General features: G+C 42.4%; 1 protein-coding gene across 3 annotated transcripts in view; it reads right to left on the reverse strand.

The window, feature by feature from the left end:
• LOC309552100 (rho GTPase-activating protein 7-like) overlaps positions 1 to 17,922 on the reverse strand; it is a 211,255-nt gene that overhangs the window by 46,481 nt on the left and 146,852 nt on the right. For all 3 annotated transcript variants that reach the window (XM_082252880.1, XM_082252881.1, XM_082252879.1), the window contains 4 exons: positions 15,158 to 15,356; positions 13,922 to 14,138; positions 5,570 to 5,684; positions 3,637 to 3,858 (listed from right to left, as the gene is read on the reverse strand). In XM_082252880.1, the coding sequence (XP_082109006.1) occupies positions 3,637 to 3,858; positions 5,570 to 5,684; positions 13,922 to 14,138; positions 15,158 to 15,356 (753 nt within the window). The remainder of the gene's footprint in view (positions 1 to 3,636; positions 3,859 to 5,569; positions 5,685 to 13,921; positions 14,139 to 15,157; positions 15,357 to 17,922) is intronic.

Consider the following 17,922-nt stretch of genomic DNA (forward strand, 5'->3'; position numbering starts at 1 on the left):
TATCAAACGGAACTGGGGGTGGGGTATCAAGCCCCCCTGGATGAGCCGCATCCATGGCGGCATGAGGCTCAGAATCAGATGAGACCGACTAAGCAGGGGAAGGTGGGGGATTCTTTCCCCTTGGCCTTTGCCCACCCGTCACTTCCACCCGTGATACTAAGGACTGTAGGACTGCTGTCAGCGCAACCATAGGAAGCTGGGGTTCTGAGGGACCTGCCACCTCTAGGAGGGGGTCAGTGGGGGAGAGATGACCCTGAGGCTCCATAGGGAAAAAACACCTTGCAGTAAAAAAGATCTTTTGGCACCACTAAATGATCCCCCCAATGCTCAGGGTACCTATCAGCAAAGGGAGAGATAGACAGGGACCCCCAAGGACTTACCCTACCAACCGAAGCAGTGCCGCAATTTCATACTGCATATATCCTGCAACAGGAAAAGGAGACAGGAGGAGGAAGAGGAGGAGCTCCGGCCTCTCCACGAGGTTCCGGCTGTCTTCAGCGTCTCGCCGGACTAAAGGAAAATGGCCGCCGTGACGCCATCGGGCTACACAAACATGGCCGCTGGCTGCCGAAGCATGCTACCAGGAACACTATGTGCTTTCCACACTGCTGCGCCTCTGCAAGGGGACCCCACAAAAAAGTACTGTACTCCACTCAACCAAGGGACTTTAGGATGGGAGGAGGGATCTTGAAGGTAGGCCCAGTCCCAGGAGGGTACCCGCGTCCACCCCAAACCGCCCAAATCGGACAGGGGGGACTGTACTTACCCTTCCATGGTGTGGGTCACGCTCCAGACAGAAGTTCTCGCCACCGAAGTAGGGGAGCGGTCGGTCAAGGGAACGCTGCGACTTGGACCAACGCCCAGTCGTATGCAACCCTGCGAGACATTTAACTCGCGAGCCAGCCTCTGTCTGTGAGGCTGCATGCATTCACTGCCTGGGCTGGGGGGGGGGGAACCACTGGATCCAGATTTTCCAGCCCGGCAGTTGATTGTAGATCTCCTAAGAGCAAAAAAAAAAAAAAAGATGCATGGAAGAAAAAAAAAAAATAGGTCCTTACTCCTGACTAGACAGAATAAAACTGAATACCTAGAGCAGAGAGGGGGCTTATATACCCGCTGAGGAAGGCCCATGGGCATAGCCAGGTGTTTTTTGTTCTGCCTAGTCCTACTCCTGGAGGAGGCAATATAACCCAGTAGTTATTATTTATGGAGCTCTGTGTCCATCAATGAATGAAAGAGAATGTTTAGTTTTCTTGCACAAGGCAAGTTTCTTATAAAGCAATAGGAATAAGACAGCATTAGTGTATTTACAATGTATTTACAGTAAGCCATTTGCCAGCAAAAATATATATCCCCAGTCATACCCATTGTTTGGAGGAGCTCAGGTCAAATACTGAACTGAAGCTTTATAGCAGCTGTGTCTGAGCCTCCAGCTACAGTGGTAAGTAAATATTCATTGTCATTCAGCTATCATTCAATTCTTGGGGATGGTGGCTGGCATACTTTTTTTTGGCAGTCAGCAGACATCATTCATCGTAATTTGCGATGGATTTACATCATAGGGCATTTTATGTTTTTTTCCTTATTTTCAAGGACTATTTTCAAGTGTGTGTTGTGTTTATTTACTAATTAGGAATGGGTAGATAATGGGCATGTTTGTATGTAGCATATTTGCAGGATTCTATAGGTCTTGTATGGTTTTTCTGTAACCGTAGGTAGTTTGTACAGTGGGGATCGAAAGTTTGGGCACCCCAGGTAAAAAATTTGTATTAATATGCATAAGGAAACCAAGGAAAGATGGACAAATCTCCAAAAGGCATCAATATTACAGATTAGACATTCTTATAATATGTCAACAAAAGTTAGATTTTATTTCCATCATTTACACTTTCAAAATAACATAAAACAAAAAAATGGCGTCTGCAAAAGTTTGGGCACCCTGCAGAGTTAATATCTTGTACTGCCCCCTTTGGCAAGTATCATGGCTTGTAAACACTTTTTGTAGCCAGCCAAGAGTCTTTCAATTCTTGTTTGAGGTATCTTTGCCCATTCTTCCTTACAAAAGTCTTCCAGTTCTTTGAGATCTCTGGGCCGTCTGTCACGCACTGCTCTTTTAAGGTCTATCCATAGATTTTCAATAATGTTGAGGTCAGGAGATTGTGAAGGCCATGGCAAAACCTTCAATTTACGCCTCTTGATGTAGTCCCCCGTGGATTTCGAGGTAGGTGTGTTTAGGATCATTATCCATTTGTAGAAGCCATCCTCTCTTTAATTAACTTCAGCTTTTTCACAGATGGCATCAAGTTACCATCCAAAATTTGCTGAAATGTTATTGAATCCATTTTTCCTTCTACTCGTGAGATGTTCCCTGTGCCACTGGCTGTTTCCAAAATGCACCAGGCTTGTCTATATGTTCATTTGCCAAGTTCAAACGCTGATTTTTGTGGTGAGGACATAGAAGAGGGTTTTCTTCTGATGACTCTTCCATGAAGACCATATTTGTACAAGTATCTCTTTATAGTGGAATAGTGTCACACAACTCCAGTGTCTGCCAGATCTTTCTGGAGGGATCATGCAGTCAAATGTGGGTTTTGAATTGTTTTTCTCACAATCCTGCGAGCTGTTCTGTCTGATATTTTTCTTGGTCTTCCAGATCTTGCTTTAACTTCCACTGCTCCTGATGACTGCCATTTCTTAATTACTTTCCGAACAGAGGATATTGACATCTGAAAACAGTTTGCTATCTTCTTATAGCCTTCTCCAGCTTTGCGAGCGTCAACTATTTTCAGTTTCAGTTTTCTAGACAACTCCTTAGAAGATCCCATGGTGCTGATTGTTGGGGCAAGGTCAGATGAGTCTGGGCATTTAAAACCTTTGAGATTGACATCACCTGGTCTTCCCAGACGATGATTGAGAACAATCCATGACACTGGCAGGTCTCAGCCTTGCAAAGGGGGCAGTGCATGCTATAAATTCTGCAGGGTGCCCAAACTTTTGCAGACGCCATTTTTTAGTTTTCTGTCATTTTGAAAGTGTCAATGATGGAAAATAAATCTAACTTTTGTTGGCATATTATAAGAATGTCTAATCTGTAATTTGATGCCTTTTGGAGATTTTTCCATCTTTCCTTGGCTTCTTTATGCACATTAATACAAATTTTTACCTGGGGTGCCAAACTTTCGATCCCCACTGTATAGCCATAGTTCTGGTTTAGTAAAAGCACATTAGTATAATACTGTTTTTTTTTTTTCTGTTTTTTGTTTAGTTTACTGCATGAATTCGAAAAACAGTTTAGCTCTCTATTTTTCGGCACTGTGCCAAAACTATAGAGGCCGATCTGCTGACAGCCTGATGATTTACTGCTGCTCTAGGGGCTCTCGGCTTTAGCAAAATGGCAACATCCAGCAAGAAAAAAACAGGAGCAATGCTGAAAGCATAATTATTAATATGGAATGTATGTTCCTTGCTGAAGAACATTTTTTATCAAGTTGTTGTGGGTAAAGTTTCCCTTTAAATAAACTGTTAGTGGTAGGTTGCATTGAAGTATCTGGCTGTTTTTGCCATCTAAGTTGGATAAAAGTGGTTTTCCAGTAAAAGGTGCAGCATCTACAAAAGAACAAGGTATATTTTACAAACCTTTTTGTAAGCTAGTTCAACATTTTCAAATCCTGCACATGACACCCAGCTACGAAATTTGTCCTTTGCGTCTCTCAGAAGATTCTGCATAGAGTTTTCCAAGGATATGAGAGTATTGCAATATGCTGCCAATGAGTTTGTGCATGTGTCTTTGGTCACTTTAAAAGGTGCAGACATTGGTTGACGAATACTTAGACAGAAGTCATGGCAGTAGTCCGGTACCTTAAAAACAGCACAAAAAATAAAATTCTATACATAAATCTTTCCTAACAGCTGAGCCTCTCAATGCCTTTTATTAGTTTGGTTGCCCTTCTCTGCAATCTCTCAAGTTGCCCAATATCCTTTTTGTGAACTGGTGCCTGAAACTGAACTGCATATTCTAGATGAAGTCTTACTAATGCTTTGAACAGGGGTAAAATGATGTCCCTCTCTCTGCAATCTATACCTCCTAATACAAGATATTCATCTGCTTGCTTTGGGAACTGCAACTTTGCACTGCGTGCTAATATTAAGTCTATGGTCTACCAGAACACCCAATTAAACAGTGCAATAAAGTCTGCTTGTAAGTTGGAGTCATCCTGTAATAACATTATTCCATTACATAGTTTGGTGTCATCTGCAAACACAGAAATTATACTTTTAATCCCAAGCTCTACATCATGCATAAATGGGTTAAAACATTAAGGGTGGGTGGGTGTTTTTGCAGCTGATTCTAGGAGCATCTGGCTTTTTTTTTTTGTCCCTGCCTCTAAACTCCCCTGCATGTTAGTCAATGTTACATAGTTAGTCAGGCTGAAAAAAGGCACAAGTGCATCTAGTTTAGTCATTAAAAAAAAAAAAAAAAAAAAAAAATCATACATTCCCATATACACAATCCTATACCCACAGTTGATCAAGAGGAAGGTGAAAAACCCCAGCAAAGCATGATCCAATTTGCTCCAGCAGGGGAAACAAATCCTTCCTGATCCCACGAGAAGCAATCAGATATTCCCTGGATCAACTTTACTTATAAATGGGAGTACCCAGTTATATTATGTTTATTTAGAATCCAGGCCTTTTTTAAAGCAATCTACTGAGCTGGCTAGAACCACCTCTGGAGGGAGTCTATTCCACATTTTCACAGCTCTTACGGTGAAGAAACCTTTCCGTATTTGGAGATTAAATATTTTTTCCTCTAGGTGTAAAGAGTGCCCCCTTGTCCTTTGTGATGACCTTAAAGTGAATAACTCAACCCCAAGTTCACTATATGGACCTTTATATACCCCATGCACATATAGACTTTTAGCAGCATTAAGTCGCAGGACAGATTATAGGCAGAAAAAAAAAATTCCACTGTGTCCAGGAACAGCAGAGTTTGGGCAAAAACCGCTTGTAAACGTGTCTAAACGTGTGTTAATTTGGGGGAAGGGGGGCGGGGTTGCTGTTTTAAACACTTCTAAATAAGAAAATAAATTTGACAAATTCTGTCTGTTGATATTAGGAAACAAAGTGTAATAAAACATGTGTACTGTATTCATCATTTGGCTAAGCTTGAGTAGATCATGAAAAATCAGGAAAGCACATCAGGAGAGCTTTGGCAGTTTTTTCATTACCCATTGCTCTCAGTTTCACATTTTCCTATCAAAAGCCAGCTTGAGATTTTTTTTCTATAGGCTATGTTTCCACTAGTGCAACTTGTCATGTTACTTTGGATACATAGTAGCATGACAAGTCACAGCCCATTGATTTTAATGGCACCCATTCCAATTCTATGCGATTTTGAAATCACACGACTTTGGGGTCGCAACAGTGAAAAAAGTAGCCTATGAGTAATTCAGCTATTTATATTTTTATTTGATGATGCTTTATAAAACTTATGTGCATCAATTCGTGTCTTTTTAAATAGCAAAGGCAGTATCTTCTTGATAAAAATCAATGTAGTTATATGCTGTACCTGAAATAGTCTCCTGCACTCTGCAATCATGTGAGCTAAGCCGTGAGTTGCTGCCAAGTTTTCATTTAAGTCTTTCTGGTCTGGTTTCCCAGTACTGTATTTCCTCTGACTTGACCTAAATTGAAAGAAAAAGATACAGATTTATTTCTACGCATAACAATCACACTGCAGTTGTAGCACCCCCTTAGGAGTTGCTGATGTCAGGGTTCCCCACTGCTACACAGCCAGTCACTCAGCATTTCCTTCTTTCATCCAGATACAGAAATCAGTGCTTTGGCTTGTTTTTGTTGTTTTATTAGGAAATATTAACTTGGACACTGATCCCAGTTCTACTGCTTGCAGATTGCTAGCCCACCCGGCTGCCACCAGCCTACCTGGCTGCTTTCTCTTCCCAGTCTTCCTAACTGACATACACATGGAGACTTCCCAGGTCAATGTTGGATGAAGACATGGCACATCGCTGCCTTTAAGAGAGACGGCTACAGCTGGCAGTCTCTACCCTTTGTCTGCCCCTGCACCATGCTGATCTAATCACCGTCTCTCCTTGCTCCTGCTGCCTCATCAGTCAGGATCCCTCCAACTGCCTTCTGTGGTGGTATCCTTCCAGGCCAGCCTCCGGAGCTCCAGCCTGAGGTAAAACCCCTCCCCAGCAGGGGTCCCTCAAGGGCCACTGACAGACTCCCCTCAGCACTGCTTCCCCAATCTTCCACCCGACTCCCCTGTCGGCATGGCTGGGGATTGGCTAAGGGCCCCTAAATATTCCAGGAAACCCCTCCTAGCTTCCGCCCACTATCTTCTAGAACGTTTCTACAACATTCTAGAAACAGTGGGAGGCACCAGAGAGCTGCCTGGAGGAGTCATCCAGCCCTGGCTACTAATAACCCTGACCCAGATTTAGTAACTCCAGTTTGTCCGTCTCACTCTCCCACTCTCATTCTAGTAGCACGCACACTAAAAAGGGCGCTACACAGTTATCTGTAAAAAAATAAAATGTGACGCAAGGTGGATACAGGAATCTTTAGTGAGACCCCTCCGCTGTCAGAATACATTGATCAGTGCTGCAGCCCTAAAGTAGAATCCTTTTGGATGAAGCAAGGGAGGTTTTGACCCCTGTCAGATTTTTTTTTCGCCATCTGTGTCCTTCACTTCCTGTCCCATAGCCAAACAGGAAGTGAGAGTAAATTCCTGCAAATTAGGAGAATTCTTTGGGTACCCCCTGGTCACTAGTGACCCATTGGAAGATTTCCCAGCTATTACTTTTCTGGGGACAACCCAAAAATTTAGGATTTTCTTTACTTTCACTTTCAATTATTCAGTAAAAGGTAAACAAGACAGATCGAGAGGAAAAATCTCCCTAACAGAGGCATAGACAGCAATAAAAAACGGCAAGTATTTTAATTCCTCTCCACTCTATCCAAAACAAAAAAAAAAGTTTTGCTTTTAGTTATACTTTAAGCTGGCCATATATGAATCTTTTTTAGCCAGTGGCCAGATTAAAGAAACAAAAATCGATGCAACTAATATCCAGTTTATTCATCCCTCAATCCATATGACAATATTCTATTCCGCCAATGTGGTTCAACTTACCAGAAATAAAACCCCCGAAACAATCAAGCACTTGATTTTTGTTGTTGGAAGCCAAAAACTTGGATGATCCCCAGGAAGGGTATTTATTGTCTATTGATCTTCAAAAAGCATTTGACATGATCTCTTGGCCCTACACGTTTAGTGTTAAATAAATGGGGTTTTGGACCCTTTCTTCTGGGGGTTTTACAGGTCCTATACCCTGCCCGCCAAGCACAGGTAGGGATTCAAGGCCATCTCTCTCAACTGATTTCTATTGCCTGGGGAACGAGACAGGGCTGCCCCCCCTCTCCTTTAGTTTTCGCAATTGCGATAAAGACCTTGGCAATAGCCATCCAGACTGACCCAGACATACATAGAGTGCATTGTGGTTCACAGGAGCACAAGTGTGCTCTATTCACAGATGATCTACTCCTATTCATGACCTCTCTGTTGATTTCCACACCTAACATTTTACATTTACTTTGTTTGGGGCGGTATCAGGGCTGAAGATGAATGCATCAGTCAGTAGCCCTAAATGTTATGGTTCCAGGTGCGTTACTTACTTGGCTAAAGGGACATTTTCCTTTTACCTGCAGCAAAACAAAATATATCATACTTCGGTGTGCAGTTTACGGCTAATATTTATTCACTTTATAGATTTAATTATCCACCCCTATTCAGGAAATTGGAAGCTGACTTACAAGGATGGTCTTTAACCACTTCCATACAGGGCAGTTACACCCGCTTCCAGCCCAGGCCAATATTCAGCTTTTAGCGCTGTTGCATTTTGAATGTCAATTGCGCGGTCATGCAACACTGTACCTAAACCAAATTTATGCCATTTTCTTCCACAAATAGAGCTTTCTTTCGGTGGTATTTGATCACCGCAAGGTTTTTTCTTTTTTGCTAAACAAATAAAAAAAGCCTGAAAAGTTTGAAAAAAGTTTGTTCAGGTTATAAAATTTTGTAAATAAATATGTTTTTTCCTGCACTGATGAGGCCGCACTGGCAGGCACTGATAAGGAGGCACTAATGGGGTGGTACTGATGAGACACTAATATGCAGCACTGATGGGCACTAATAGGCAGCACTGATATGCAGCACTGATATGTGGCACTGATAGGTAGCACTGATAGGCGGCACTGATAGGCAGCACTGATAGGTGGCACTAATGGATGGCAATGATGGGCACTGGTGGGTGGCACTGATAGATGGCAATGATGGGCAGCACTGATAAGGAGGGCACTAACAGGCTCCCTGAGCACCGTTTGGCATCCCTGGTGGCCATGGGTGGGCATCCCTGGTGGCCATGGGTGGGCAATCCCTGGTGGCCATGGGTGGGCAATCCCTGGTGGCTCTAGTGGCCCAAGTCCCCCAAGGGTCTGCATTGGTAATCTATGCTCTGATTACCAGTACAGACTCCCCCCCCTCTGTCATTAGAGCCGCCGATTGGCTCTTCGGGCTCTCCTCTACTCGCGCCTGTCAGGCTCAAACTGAGAAAAGCCGATCAACGTCACTTCCTATTTACTATGTGACCAGCTGTGATTGGACACAACCAATTACATGGTAAAGAGCCTACATCATAGGGGGGCGGGCGCAGATCGGCCTATCCCGCTGGACGTCATATGGCGCCCGGCCGGGACAACCACTTTGCGGCCGTCATTTTACAATAGAATGGTCGGCAAGTGGTAAAATAATCTCCTCTGGTTTGGCAGGATTATTACCATTAAAATGACCCTGCTTACCAGACTTCATTTTTTGTTCCTTCCCCATTCATATCACTATGCGGTTTTACTGAATGTTTAATCTAAATTAACAGTGTATGTGTTGGGGCGGAAGGGGCATCGATTATCTGGGGGGGGGGGGGTTGGCTCAAGAGAGGGATCCAGTGGAAGATAAGGACCATGAACTATGGCATAATTTATTTTTTTGTTCGTTCATTTGTTGGTAATGTGATTGTTGCCTTAACTAATTTGAAGGTTCTTACCCGATGGTATTTAGTCCCCACAAGACTGGCAAGAATGTATCCCTCCGCATCTCCATTAAGTTTTAGAGGGTGTAACCTGTTGGGATCCATGTATCATGTATGGTGAGAGTGCCCTAGGATTCGTAGCTTTTGGATTTGTATCTTTGCTTTGTTGTGCAGAGTTACAGGTGTGTCGATTCCACAAACATCCAAAATTGCCTTTCTTAATGTCCCCGTCGAGCGTACACCTAGGGTGCCTTGAAAAAGTATTCATACCCCTTGAAATTTTTCACATGTTACAACCAAAAATGTGAAAGTGTTTTATTGGGATTTTATGTTATAGACCAACACAAAGTGGCACATACTTGTGAAGTAGATGGAAAATGATAAATGGTTTTCAAAATGTTTTACAAATAAATATCTGAAAAATGTGGTGTGCATTTGTATTCTGCTCCCCCCGAGTCAATATATAAAATTGACTATATTACATAATAAAATCCCCAAAAATCCCATAAAAATACATTTACATTTTTGGTTGTAACATGACAAAATGTCAAACATTTCAAGGGGTCGGAATACTTTTTCAAGGCACTGTAATAGCGTACAACGCTTGATCTTCTCCATTTTGTTGGGCGGCAAAATGACTATTGCCAAATCTTGGAAAAAAACTTCTGTATCAAATTGCACAGGCGAAAAAACAAATGTTGTGAATTATGTTGCACGAAAAACTTGCAAGCGTCCTTCACAATACTGTTAAGTTTGAAAAGACATGGAAACCCAGGATATCAGCATATTTCCTTTGAGACTTAATTTATGTTTTTGGGGTCTGTTGGGGAAGGGGGGGGGGGGGGGTGAGTGAGTGTCTTCTATACTTGGTCTACTTCTGTTGCCTTTTTCTTTTTGCCTTCATTTTTTTTTCCCAGCTTGTCTTTCTTTCATGGAGGTTTTTGGTACTCTAAGGTCCCAGGAATCTCTACGCTGACTGTCTGCTACCTTTATATCCATTCCAATACAAGCCATTGTACTGTTCCATAGTCATTGGCTCAGAATAATGTTTTTTACATCAAATGTAATTTGGACCATGTACCTGGGGGAAATCTTTTCTCTCTTGTTTTGTTTATTGATGTATTGCGGTTTTGAGGTTATATACTTCATTCTGATAAAAACTAATAAATATATTGAAAGTAATAAACTTGAATGAAAGTTTACCTTCTTTGCAATTATGTATATAGAACCTATAATATAATATATACAAATTTTCACCCAAATAATATTTTAAGGAGTTTAGAGAATTCTAGGTAAAAAAAAAAAAAAAATCACTAACTTTCACAAATAACTTAATTAACTTAAAGTAAAAGTTCTCTATGACATCATTACAACATATTTCCTGCCTGATTATCTACAGAACACTACTAGTGAATGACACCACACAAAGAAACTGCTGATAAGAGATTAATCCCTGGAGCCAGGGCTTTCAGAATATACTTCTTTGAAGACTCCATTACAAAGTAAAACATTAACATCTATATGTCTGGCAAGTTCCTTCAAAGTAGTCTTTTTAAGTAGAAAAGATGCTTTATATAAAAAAAAAAAACACAACACCACAATGAACTACTCATACTGCATACAAGAAAGATTTGTAAAGAGTAGGATTAGGTCATTCAAAATAAAAAAAAGTTAATCCTTTTAAACTAATTCTGCTAAAATGTCTATCAGTCTCCATGCATGTTAATAGGATATAAGGGAAGTTTTCTGAAGAAAATGCAGGGCTATGGAAGAAAAAACATGTAAATTATTCAAACTTTTTTTTTTTTAATCTGATTTGACTTTTTCCCAAACTAAATAGCAGACATCCCACGGCAGAAGTATGTGCTTTTACTCTGATCTAGTGTAGGATCATCCAGATGTCAGGATGTTGACCGGATGCAGCCCACTCTAGATTTTTTTGTGGTCCCACAGCTGCCTGAGAAATTTGTTTTCTTTACATCATTTTTAATGGGATCCAGCAAATCTGAGATAAAGCCCTTCCCACACAATCAGATAACATGTAGCATTAAACTGTGACATGTTTAAATTTTAAAGATATATGCTCTGAAATATTTCATGTGTTCTTTTAAAATATTAAAAAATATTTATTTTTATTTATTTCAGGTACTGTCAATTTACGCAGCGCTTTACATATACATTGCACATTCACATCAGTCCCTGTCCTCAAGGAGCTTACAATCTAAGGTCCCTAACTCCCATTCATACATACATAGTAGGGCCAATTTTTTTTATACAGGATCCAATTAACCCACCAGCATGTCTTTGGAGTATATACAACCAATAACCAATAGGTTTTTTTTTTAAATGGAAAATGTTTATATGTTCTGCATAATTCAAATATGATTGATTCAAGTTTTGGCATTTGTGGCCAAATATATAAAGAAAAATCCTGTTCGCCTAAAATTATGGATATAAGGTATTCTACATATCAGCATATGCAGAATACCTAATATATTTTTTGGTGAACAGAAATGTAAAGAATCTGATGGTCATTATTATCAGCAATGGAAATTATGAGGGAAACAGAAGACTGGATATATTTTTTAATCTTTAAAATGTTTTCTCCCCAAAGGAATAAGTGGGCTAATTAGTGACATGTGCGTTCTGGTGCATTTATGAGTTTGGGTGCATTCCGATGCATCTTTTGTGCATTGTGTGAGTTCCAGTGCAGTTCTATGCAGAAAAATGGCAGCAGGTTCTCCTTTTGTTGACTGTACTGGAACACATTGCAATGGTGAGAACTATGCCATTGGAATCCATGTAACCTACTGTCCATGCATTTTTGAAAAAAAAAAATGCACTGTACTGTATGTGTCGTGAACCAACCCCAGGATAACTGCACTTTTAGTACAGTTTAGGAATCGACCAATTATCGGCAAAGCTGATATCAATTTTTCCTGATATGTCGGTATCGCCCCGGAACTGGCCGATATTACCGATATTTTCGTGACGTCATTCTGCCTTCTTAGGCCGCCTCCCTTCTCTTGGACAGCCTCGTCTGGAGTCAGGACTAGTCTCACGGGAGTGTATCACAGCCATAAAGCCACCCACAGCAGCCTGGTGCCAGCCAGCTACCCACACCCACAGGCCCTGTACCAGCCAGCCAGCCACAGGCACTGTACCAGCGAGCCAGCCAGCCACCCACAGCCCCTGTGCCAGCCACTCACCCACCACAGAGTGCCAGCCAGCCACCCACCACCGGGAGCCAGACAGCCAGCCACCCACAGGCCCTGTACTAGCCAGCCACAGGCAGTGTACCAGCCAGCCACCCACAGCTCCTGTGCCAGCCACCCACCCACCACAGGGTGCCTGCCAGCCACCCACCACAGGGTGCCAGCCAGCCAACCACCCACCCACCACAGGGTGCCAGCCAGCCAACCACCCACCAAAGGGTGCCAGACAGCCAGCCACCCACCACAGGGTGCCAGCAAGCCACCCACCCACCACAGGGTGCCAGATAGCCAGCCACCCACCACAGTGTGCCAGACAGCCAGCCACCCACCACAGTGTGCCAGACAGCCAGCCACCCACCACAGGGTGCCAGCAAACCACCACAGGGTGCCAGACAGCCAGCCACCCACCACAGCATGCCAGACAGCCAGCCACTCACCCACCACAGGGTGGCAGACAGCCACCCACCTACCACAGGGTGCCTGCCAGCCACCCACCACAGGGTGCCAGCCAGCCAACCACCCACCACAGGGTGCCAGACAGCCAGCCACCCACCACAGGGTGCCAGACAGCCAGCCACCCACCACAGGGTGCCAGATAGCCAGCCACCCATCACAGTGTGCCAGACAGCCAGCCACCCACCACAGGGTGCCAGCAAACCACCACAGGGTGCCAGACAGCCAGCCACCCACCACAGCATGCCAGACAGCCAGCCACTCACCCACCACAGGGTGGCAGACAGCCAGCCACCCACCACAGGGTGCCAGTCAGCAAACCACCCACCACAGGGTGCCAGCCAGCCATTTAACAAAAATTAACATGTTCAGTACCAGATTTGTGTCAAAAATTGTCTTTTTTTTTCAAAACTTTAAATGTACAAAATATCGGCCCATATTGGCTGATACCGGTACGTTGTGACCAAAATATCGGTATCGGCTATAAAAAAACCATATCGGTGTATCCCTAGTACAGTTATCCTTAATATTGTCCAGGACATACAGGATGGGCAGTGCATGCACAACAGATTTTATATTCATTCCTATGGTAGGGCTGTCAATTGTTGACCTCAACATGTGCTGACGAACTTGGTGAAGTTATGCAAGTATTACAAGCATAAACTATATACTGAATTGAAACATGCAAATTGTAAATCCACGATAGGGGCAGAAAAATAAAATTTACAAATCGTAAAAAACCTACGATGCAACAAAATACTTCACTTAATGGTCTTCAATCTCTTTATTGGATCATTAAGACAAAGGGCATAAAAACATCTGTTAGACTTAACGGTAACGGTGTTTCTTCAAACCTTCCAGGACGGCAGGCCTACTTCTCCCCCTGTTAAATGGGTGAGGAAAGAATGTAAACAGTAGGTGGTAAGTACCTAAGTGATTATACATCCCTTGTGAATCGGTTGGAGAACTACTTTTTTTTTTTACAACTGAGGGACAAGGGGAAGGGTGGGGCCTTTTAACAGCTGTGAGCTGATTGTGTTTCCTGTAGGGTGGAGCCTCTCATCTCATGTGTTTGCCGTCCTGGAAGGCGAGAGGAGAAAGGTAATTTTACACTTACTGCACAAGTTATTGGGGAATCATAACTACCTGTTTGAAGAAGTGCTCTCTCTTCTCAGGGAGTTTAAATGAAATAAACTGGGGGCGAGACACACAGCAATATTTGTTTGGGTCATCTGGTTTTCACTCGCATAAGCAACCACATCTCTTAGGAAGTACAGAAGCATCTTAAGGGCTTCACGATTTTCATCTGGAAGTAGCATTACAGCAGCCTGAGCTGCAAACATTTGTTGATCCTTTGGCACATCTAAGAGACAAGAAAAAAACTATATGAAGTGAGTCTTCACAGGAAAATCTGAACAACCAAACTGCAAAAAAAGTTAAGATGAAGGCAGCGTTTCTTTGTACATTTCTTTAGCAAAGCTGCAAGTTTAAACCCCAATGCTAATGATTTTCTTCTCAAACAATATATTTCCAGATGCCAAAATTCATGTAATGTATTTGCAGATAATGCTAGCAAATCTCATCATTTCATTATATTGTTGTTTTTTTTACTCCTTTATTATTCCTGCATGCTTTGCACTACTTGTCAGCAGTTTAGTTTCAATTTACAAGGCTAACATATCCCATGGTACCTTGCTCTCTGCAAGCAGTGATTTCTATATGGGTTTCTCCTCCTGAAACTCCTCCTCTAAGCACCTCTGTAGTTCAGAAAGCAAGCTGTGTGAATTTTGTGACATAGCAATGCCTACTCATAGGGCATGGTAAATACATGTCACAAAACGTCAAGGTCATTCAGAATAATAGCAGCATGCTAGAAACAATTAATATACAATGTGGAAACCAATATATGATTTTTAGATTTTGACCACAAATACACTAGAAACTTGCTGTGGCATATGTAGAGTGCACTCTGGCTGCATGTTATGATGGGCAGTCACGGTTCAACTGCCTGTCTCCTTTCCCCCTTTGCTGGCCACCCACATGACAAAGGCCAAAAAAGTGATCACCCTAAAATGCAGTACATGGGCCTGAGTGGACAATCGCCATTTACTATCTCGTAATAAAAAAGGGGAAGTCATTAAAGTAGTGTCAGATGATGCCAAAGCCTACAGAGGTTTAGGACTCCTGATTTTTAGGAGGAACAGAATGGAATGAGCATGTAAGAAAGGTGGGCATCAGTGATTGGGGGCCTGTTCTTATAAAAATGAATCTGGCACTTTACCCTGAATTGATAGAGTCTCTTTAATGAAGAAAAAAACTCAAATTTCTGGGCTACAAAGAACACAGACACACACACACACACAGAACAGAGAAGGATCTTACACTGATAAATGTGCAGGAATGATTCATACAACTTGCTTGTGAATATAGGTTCAGGTAAATCACGAAAATACTGCTTCACCAGGTCTGCCACATCAAATGCAAATTGGCCTTCATAATTCACAAAGTTACAGTTTAGTTCATTCATCTCTCGTAGAGCCTGGATTCTAGACTTTACACCAGACTTTCGAAAAAGACCAACCTGTACAAACATATTCATAGGTAATAGTTTTCAGTATATCAGTCAATTTCAATAATTTATAAGAATATTTTGTTTGAGACTGTGCCAATTGAAAAATTATCCTTAACAAAACGTACATTAAAACAAATAAAAGGGGGGTATTTTTACATTACAACACTTAACTTTGCAAACAACCAATGTGAAGTGATTGTGTGAAAATATGCAAAAACATCATAGATGACCTTTGTCAAAACCACATTTTAAAAACACTTCATGGTGCACCTTCTGGCCTTTTGCACCTGTTGTTACTTTTACTGCGGAGAACTGCATGCACGGGCATTCCCAACCTCAGAAATGAGCAGGCAACCCAAAAGGAAAGCCCATTCATTTAATGGTTGTAGTGTACCCGATGCCAGACATTTGGACTTTTACAAGTCTGCCCACAAGACCTCTTGCCACGCCTTAGAGAGCCGACTCTGAGGCTTCCTCCCCAGCCTGCTCTACCTGCTTCACTGGTGGCTCTGGACTGGCTCATACTCACACCCGCCCCAAGTTGGATAGTGATCAGGAAGCGTGTGACATCTCGGGCTCCTTGGAGAAAAACTTCTCCCTCCCTCCAACTCAGACCTTGAATCCACATTGAAAAAATTGGAAGACAGCCACAAGTGGGACATGGATTATCTCCACGTGAGCCTGCAGGGGTTCGACAACAGAGTGGAGAATGTCATTCCACCATTGATTTTGGGTCATGCTTGTGACGGTACTAACCGTCACTATGAGTGAAAGACAGATAATTAATGGTTTGGATTGCTTCAAGTTGGACAGTAATATTTGTCAGCCATATCTTCATATAGAAATATGAATATTTAATACCACCTTACACCATGTATTCCATGTGCTTGTCTGTGACGCCGACTTCCCTATTGCCTATTGTTTGTGTATTTGGAGGGACTGTGGATTACCCCTGTCTTATTCTTAAATGTTAATGACCACACATTGTTCTGTCTGTCTGTCTGCCTTAAGAGAAACTTATTATGGGATGTATATATGTATGTGGATTGGATGCTAATGGGGAGGGGGGATTGCACCACATTGTATATTTCTGTGTATGCTGTATGGGAATGACTGAGTGTAAAACCCCATTTCAATTGGATTGTGAATGTCACATCCAGTCCTCAACAAAGGTCCACCTGGGCGGTAACCTTGTAGGGGAAAACTGTATATAAGTCTGTTTCTTGTTCAATAAAGTTGAGTTAGTTCACCCTCAATCTAGAGTCCTGTCTCTTATTGGGGGAATATGCTACAAGGGATTGCTATGGTCTTCCATACTCCCTTGGATAATCACTAAGCTCTTGTGAGAGCTTGTTCCTGCTGCCCTCTCTGGGGAAAGAGGTTCACCCACGGGAACCTGGAGCCTTGCCGTAGGTCCAGGGTGGGTAGGAGACAGCGAGACCCTAACCAAGCTGCGGCGGTTTGTGGGGTCTAAGGCGGTTATGGTGTCTGGTGGAGTGCTTGGAGCCCAAGGGAAGTACTGGGAGCCTCCGTCAACAGAGGTACCCAGTCGGGTGCTGGTTGATCCGCTACAATGCTGAACACCAAGCTACATTAGTGGATCATCATCAACTGCAAGCCCTCTGGTCCCATATAGATGATCTGGAGTACCGCCATAGGATAAATAAATATTTGCTTGCGAGTTCTCCCAGAGGGAGAACGACCTCCTTCCATCGGTGCTGGGCATGTTCAACTCCAAATTGAGTAAAAGAAAATAAAGTGCAGCGCTATAAAATTACAAATAGTGCATAAAATCATTCACATTAAAATGTATAAATTGCACAATAAAAAGCATGTGGATCATAAATCATAAAGTCCTTAAAAGCTGATTTCCAAAGTGAAAAACAGGAATATTTAAAACGACACTGCAAACGTGACTCCACCACAGATAATACAGCCTCTCACCTCCTGTATTCGACCACTAGGGGTCACAACACTTTGTATCAGTAAGCCACCCCTGCTGAGGAAGTCATGCTTATTGACGTAATGCATACGGGGGAAGGAGTCTGATGTCACCCGCAGCTCTCTGAGATCCTGGAACACATGTCTGCACTTTCGCTTTCATCTGGCACTGTGACAGTGCCTTGCTTGTGAGTGATGCTTTATTTTTTACTTTAATAAATGTCCTTAATTAAGCGGAGAGCATTAGATCGTTTTATTTATCTTTTCCGGATTGCCATACACGAGTTTCTGTGAACCTGTTGGATCCTGGATATACAGATCTTCTGGCTGCCTCTGGCTTACTGATACAAAGTGTTGTGACCCCTAGTGGTCGAATACAGGAGGTGAGAGGCTGTATTATCTGTGAGGGAGGAGTCACGTTTGCAGTGTCGTTTTAAATATTCCTGTTTTTCACTTTGGAAATCAGCTTTTAAGGACTTTATGATTTATGATCCACATGCTTTTTATTGTGCAATTTATACATTTTAATGTGAATGATTTTATGCACTATTTGTAATTTTATAGCGCTGCACTTTATTTTCTTTTACTGCATATTATAGGTTTTGGTAGGTTTGACCTATCCTGGTGTACAGCT

Source organism: Pelophylax lessonae (assembly GCF_965119305.1).
Source record: "Pelophylax lessonae genome assembly, chromosome: 4".
Taxonomy (NCBI): Eukaryota; Metazoa; Chordata; class Amphibia; order Anura; family Ranidae; genus Pelophylax; species Pelophylax lessonae.